We start from the raw sequence: 6,193 nt of genomic DNA on the forward strand, positions 1-6,193 counted from the left end.
AACAGGGACCCCCGTGGGGAGGGGTCCCTCCGGCCTCGGGTCGCCCAGATTCGCCTCTCTCACTTCGGACACGCGCCCAGCCAATGTCCCGCAGGGGACTTCACCTCCAGGGAACAGGGACCCCCGTGGGGAGGGGTCCCTCTGGCCTCGGGTCGCACAGATTCGCCTCTCTCACTTCGGACACGCGCCCAGCCAATGTCCTGCAGGGGACTTCACCTCCAGGGAACAGGGACCCCCGTGGGGAGGGGTCCCTCTGGCCTCGGTTCGCCCAGATTCGCCTCTCTCACTTCGGACACGCGCCCAGCCAACGTCCCGCAGGGGACTTCCGACAGGAAAACAACGAGCCCGCTCCGGGGGACAAAGACAGAAAGGCGTCCGCCACTCGAGAGCCCAACCCTGGGTTCGGACTCAGGAATATTGCCCTTATGACAGTGATCCCCTCCGGAGAACAGGGACCCCCGTGGGGAGGGGTCCCTCCGGCCTCGGGTCGCCCAGATTCGCCTCTCTCACTTCGGACACGCGCCCAGCCAATGTCCCGCAGGGGACTTCCGACAGGAAAACAACGAGCCCGCTCCGGGGGACAAAGACAGAAAGGCGTCCGCCACTCGAGAGCCCAACCCTGGGTTCGGACTCAGGAATATTGCCCTTATGACAGTGATCCCCTCCGGAGAACAGGGACCCCCGTGGGGAGGGGTCCCTCCGGCCTCGGGTCGCCCAGATTCGCCCCTCTCACTTCGGACACGCGCCCAGCCAATGTCCCGCAGGGGACTTCCGACAGGAAAACAACGAGCCCGCTCCGGGGGACAAATACAGAAAGGCGTCCGCCATTCGAGAGCCCAACCCTGGGTTCGGACTCAGGAATATTGCCCTTATGACAGTGATCCCCTCCGGAGAACAGGGACCCCCGTGGGGAGGGGTCCCTCCGGCCTCGGGTCGCCCAGATTCGCCTCTCTCACTTCGGACACGCGCCCAGCCAATGTCCCGCAGGGGACTTCCGACAGGAAAACAACGAGCCCGCTCCGGGGGGAAAAAGACAGAAAGGCGTCCGCCATTCGAGAGCCCAACCCTGGGTTCGGACTCAGGAATATTGCCCTTATGACAGTGATCCCCTCCGGAGAACAGGGACCCCCGTGGGGAGGGGTCCCTCCGGCCTTGGGTCGCCCAGATTCACCTCTCTCGCTTCGGACACGCGTCCAGCCAACGTCCCCTCCAGAGAACAGGGACCCCCGTGGGGAGGGGTCCCTCCGGCCTCAGGTCGCCCAGATTGGCCTCTCTCGCTTCGGACACGCGTCCAGCCAACTTCCCCTCCAGAGAACAGGGACCCCCGTGGGGAGGGGTCCCTCCGGCCTCGGGTCGCCCAGATTGGCCTCTCTCACTTCGGACACGTGCCCAGACAACGTCCCGCAGGGGACTTCCCCTCCAGAGAGCAGGGACCCCCGTGGGGAGGGGTCCCTCCGGCCTCGGGTCACCCAGATTTGCCTCTCTCACTTCGGACACGCGCCCAGACAACGTCCCGCAGGGGACTTCACCTCCAGAGAACAGGGACCTCAGAATTTTCCTAAGAGGCAAGGCATCCTCCTTATAACCTTCCCAGGCTAATGGAAGTGTCCTTGCATTACATCCGAGGTTTTTTCCTCTGCATGACAACACATGATTCGAACCCGTGACGCCGGATCGGCAAGGCCGCAGCGCTAACGAGTGAGCCACCGTGCTGTGATGAGGATCGATGGATCCAGTTGGTACCTCATCGTTACAGCCATGGCTGCTCGACAACCGTGTAGGTGCCACCCCTGGGGCTGAGTCATCCCCCGTGATGCCGTATAGGTGATTCTGACAGGTGGATCCGGTTAGGTGCCACCCCTGGGGCTGAGTCATCCCCCGTGGTGCCGTATAGGTGATTACGGCGGGTGGATCCGGTTAGAGCTAGATTCGGATGAGATGGACGTGCCTTTCCTTTTACGGCCGGTAGACAGTCCGGTGGGAGAACCGTGCTCCCCGCCCCTGGCAGAGCGAGATTCGGATGAGATGGACGTGCCTTTCTTTTTACGGACGGTAGACAGTCCGGTGGGAGAACCGTGCCCTGAGCCTGACCACACGGGGAGCGTCGTGGATGGCAGCGATTTAAGTATTCAGAAAAGGGAATGGAAAGACAAAAACCGCAGGGCTACCAAGGCCGCCGGATTGTACAAGCGTCACTCATTGAATCACCCCATGTTAAAGGGGTTCCACTCGTACCTGACAGTTACCCGTGGGGTCCCAAACTGTCAACAGGAGGTATCAAACGTAGCACGGTTTCTATTTTTTGTGAACCCAAGATTTGTAACACTCGAGTACCTCGTAAAACCATCCAAGGTTAATAATTTTTTCGAGCAACTTGGAAAACTCCGTCTATCGAGCCAGACCTCCCTCAAAATGTTGAAGCACATACGGAGATTTACCATCTATCAGATGAGGGCCACCAAACTGAGACTGGAGAATCCGCAGCTTTATAAGGCCTGTGAAGTGTTCATGAATTTTACAACAGACCTCCAGAAAACATTGTACAAGGGAGCCTGCCGAGAGTCTGTCAGTAAAAGGTGCGCCGTTCAAAAAAGCCAATCGTCCGCGGATTGTTACCGAACCTTGCATGTTGGTTAATTGGCTTCATTTTTCCCCACAGGTACGATATATTGATGAAGCCATCAAAGTCACCCAAGGACTGCCAGATGATACTGGAGGAGGCAAGGCCAACATTTCTAGCTAGCATCGAGGCTGTGACAGATGGCGGATCGGAAGTAGATCGCCGGGAAGTCGTACTGTACCTCCAAGCCCTTCTGATTCTAAAACATCTCCAAAGACCGGGTGTCGTTCGTAACATGACGGTAAGTCGTCGCGCCCTGTGGGTCAGCGGTATTTGCTGAACCGGTTCAATATTTTTCCACCTTTTTTCACATCGTAGGTTTCAGAGTGGAATGAGAGGATCCATCACATGTACCACGGAAGGCGCAAGACAATTGTGGGTGTGAAGACTCACAAGTGTTCCACCTCTCAGGTAGCAACTTTCGTACTTTCGGAGGAAGAGGAATCGGTAAGCTTTTCTCAAAGCCAGGGAACCCAGGCAACCCCACTCGCCTTTTGGAGGGGTGCCCTCTGGCTTGAGATTAACATTTTTTTTTCTTTTTCAGTGGTTCAAAGCATATGCGGAACATGTCAGGCCGGTCTTTACCGCTGGCCGAAAGATCATCACAAACTTTTTTGTGACGTGTACCGGGAAGGTCATAGAAAATCCGTCTGTGGGACTCAGACGATACCATTCAAGGCAAGGCGGCCACCAGTCAAGTGACCCACAGCCGTACGTAGCAACCGGTACTAACGATATGCTTTTCTCCGCAGCTACAACCTCACAAACATCACCAGCCACCTCGTACGGCGGGTATGTGAGACATGGACTTTGTCACAATACACGGATTGTGAAAAGCGATTGTTTGCTCGGTACTTGGCACATACAAACGACGTGGCCGAGCGAATTTACCGGGAGAAGACCCTGACCGATATGTGCCGTGCCCAAGAGCTGGTGTTCAACGCAGGAAATCGTGATGACGCTGAGATTCTGTCACCAGTGATGGCATCGACCAGTGAATTGGATAACGAGCTGGTAGACCTCACGGAAAGTGCACCCGAGTCACACGAGTCTGAGGGGCATGCAGGAAATCGTGATGACGCCGAGATTCTGTCCCCAGTAATGGCATCGACCAGTGAATTGGATAACGAGCCGGTAGACCTCACGGAAAGTGCTCCCGAGTCACCCGAGTCTACTGAGTCTACCGAGTCGTATAGTCTCGAGAATATTCGGCTCATCCCATTCAGGAGAACAAAGCCCATGTGAATCTGTCAATTTTGGTCTGTCATGAATAAAAATATTCAAATCTACGTTCATCTTTGCCTCTTTGACTCGGTCTAAAATCACTGACCTGTGATTTTTTTCCCTTAGAAAATTGCCCCAAATTTTCTAAGTGTCAAGGACTCTTCCAGAAAAGCTTCCCCAGGCTCCTGGAAGCGTCCTCGGTACACCTCCAATGTTCCACCACGGTCATCACAAAAAATTGACCTTTTGTTCAGGTCAAGCGATTTGAGGAAGGCACGGCAGCCCGTACGGTCCAGGGGTTGATCAGTCCCCTGGTACGTCCGTCCCCGTGCCCCGAAGGGGTTCCCCGCTTCTCGCCTGCAGCAGGCACGGCAGCCAGCAGCCCGTACGGTCCAGGGGTTGATCAGACCCCTGTACGTCCGGTCGTGGTCTCCGTGCCCCAGAGGGGTTCCCGCTTCTCGCCTGCAGCAGGCACGGCAGCCAGCAGCCCGTACGGTCCAGGGGTTGATCAGACCCCTGTACGTCCGGTCGTGGTCTCCGTGCCCCGGAGGGGTTCCCGCTTCCCCCCTGCAGCGTTAGAGGGGGGGATACGCATCGGAGGCAAATGACAAAAGCTTGTCTCGAGGGATGACTTTCAATAGATTGCAGCGGTTTCACGCCCTCTTGAACTCTCTCTTAAAAGTTCTTTTCAACTTTCCCTCACGGTACTTGTCCGCTATCGGTCTCGCGCCGGTATTTAGCCTTAGATGGAGTTTACCACCCGCTTTGGGCTGCATTCACAAACAACCCGACTCCGGGGAGACCGGGTCCCGCCACGCCGGGGGCCGCTACCGGCCTACCACCGTCCGCGGGCTGGGGCCACTATTAGAAGGACTCGGGCCCCCGAGCGACGTCGGGGTGGTCCGGTCTCCCGTACGCCACATTTCCCGACGCCCGCCGGGCGGACGGGGATTCGGCGCTGGGCTCTTCCCTCTTCACTCGCCGTTACTGAGGGAATCCTGGTTAGTTTCTTTTCCTCCGCTTAGTAATATGCTTAAATTCAGCGGGTCGCCACGTCTGATCTGAGGTCTTTAGTCGAGTCCGGGCGCCGGCGGACGAGCCGCCGGGCGCCGCGCGCTGCCCGTCCACGCCGCCCGTAGGTAGGGGGAGGTCCGGCGCCCACCTTCGGTCTTCGCCCTCTCGTCGCCGGAGGCAGCCCTGTGTCTCCACAGACAGCCTCGCGGCACGCTCCTGGGGGGGAGTGACGGAGGGTGAACCCCATCGGGTGGGCCCAGGGCGGGTGGGTCTGGCCTTGGGGGGACGTAAGGGGAGAAAGGAGGGGAGGGCGTCGGGGCGCGGAGCCTCGGGCCTCCCTCGATGTCACCCTTGCGACGGGACCCCAGCCGCGCCACGGAGGCGATCGACCCTCAGACAGGCGTAGCCCCGGGAGCAACCCGGGGCCGCAAGGTGCGTTCGAAGTGTCGATGATCAATGTGTCCTGCAATTCACACTAATTCTCGCAGCTAGCTGCGTTCTTCATCGACGCGCGAGCCGAGTGATCCACCGTTAAGAGTCGCGCTTTCTGGGTCTGGGACGCTCGGAGGCGCCCCCTCTTTCACTCTCGTGTCGGCCGGCCGCAAAAGACTGGGGTGCGTCGAAAGGGGTTTTCCATCTCGGCCCTGTTGCCCCGGGCGCTCGGCCTCCCACGTCCCTCCCTCCGGCGGGGAGGAGAACGAAGGAGGGCTCGAGGCTTCTCGACCTACCGCCCGGACCCGCGTACCCCGGGGAGGGGGGTGCGCGAGCGCACGGGAGAATGGTACCCGGGACGGCCTTTCGCGTGCGGGGGGCTTCTGTTTTTCCTCGGCAGGTGGCGGCAGGGCAAAATCGTCGGCGCGAGGCCGGGCGTCTTTCTCGGGCGACGGAGCGAGAGGGGCTCCCCGCGCCCTCCCGACGTCGCCCGCCCGCTGTCCTCGCGTGCCCTCGACGCCCCCGCCCTGCGGAGCGCCCTGGCGAAGCGGAAGGAGACCCACCACCGCCCCCATCACGTTCGGTACCCTGCGGGGATTTGGCGGATGGCTGGCCTCAGCTTCCTGATCCTCGCCTCATCGGTATTTTTCACTCGCCCATTAATGATCCTTCCGCAGGTTCATCTAGGGAAACATTGGTGCGACTTTTGCTTCCTCTAGATAGTCAAACCTCTAGATAGTCAACGAACAGAGTGATCCACTATTAAGTGTCGCACTTTGTGGTTGTGGGGACGCTCGGAGGCACCCCCTTTTCACTCTCAGTTCGGCCGGCCGCAAAAGAATGGGTTGTTTTCAAATCTCGGCCCTGTTGCCCCGGGCGCTCGGCCTCCCCGCCCCTCCCTCC

The 6,193-nt window shown here is 59.1% G+C and overlaps 1 protein-coding gene and 1 non-coding gene across 2 annotated transcripts; one reads left to right on the forward strand and one right to left on the reverse strand.

Moving 5' to 3' along the window:
- Positions 1-2,013: 2,013 nt before the first annotated feature.
- LOC143790774 (uncharacterized) lies at positions 2,014-4,628 on the forward strand. The gene is made up of 5 exons (XM_077279176.1): positions 2,014-2,576; positions 2,660-2,861; positions 2,939-3,067; positions 3,165-3,298; positions 3,373-4,628. The coding sequence occupies exons 1-5, from the start codon at positions 2,026-2,028 to the stop codon at positions 3,863-3,865; spliced, it is 1,509 nt and encodes a 502-aa protein (XP_077135291.1). The 5' UTR covers positions 2,014-2,025; the 3' UTR covers positions 3,866-4,628.
- A 616-nt stretch (positions 4,629-5,244) lies between these two features.
- On the reverse strand, positions 5,245-5,398 carry LOC143790778 (5.8S ribosomal RNA). Its single transcript, XR_013219850.1, has one exon. It is a non-coding gene; the product is annotated as a 5.8S ribosomal RNA (ribosomal RNA).
- Positions 5,399-6,193: the final 795 nt, after the last annotated feature.

This window comes from Ranitomeya variabilis, unplaced genomic scaffold, assembly GCF_051348905.1.
Source record: "Ranitomeya variabilis isolate aRanVar5 unplaced genomic scaffold, aRanVar5.hap1 Scaffold_551, whole genome shotgun sequence".
In the NCBI taxonomy this organism is placed as follows: Eukaryota; Metazoa; Chordata; class Amphibia; order Anura; family Dendrobatidae; genus Ranitomeya; species Ranitomeya variabilis.

What these genes read in the sequence shown, in the direction of transcription:
- LOC143790774 (XM_077279176.1), top strand. Translation starts at nt 2,026, where the DNA reads ATGGACGTGCCTTTCTTTTTACGGACGGTAGACAGTCCGGTGGGAGAA. An exon ending in CGAGAGTCTGTCAGTAAAAG is followed by an intron (nt 2,577 to 2,659) that starts GTGCGCCGTTCA and finishes TTTTCCCCACAG; the next exon opens with GTACGATATATTGATGAAGC. An exon ending in TTTCGGAGGAAGAGGAATCG is followed by an intron (nt 3,068 to 3,164) that starts GTAAGCTTTTCT and finishes TTTCTTTTTCAG; the next exon opens with TGGTTCAAAGCATATGCGGA.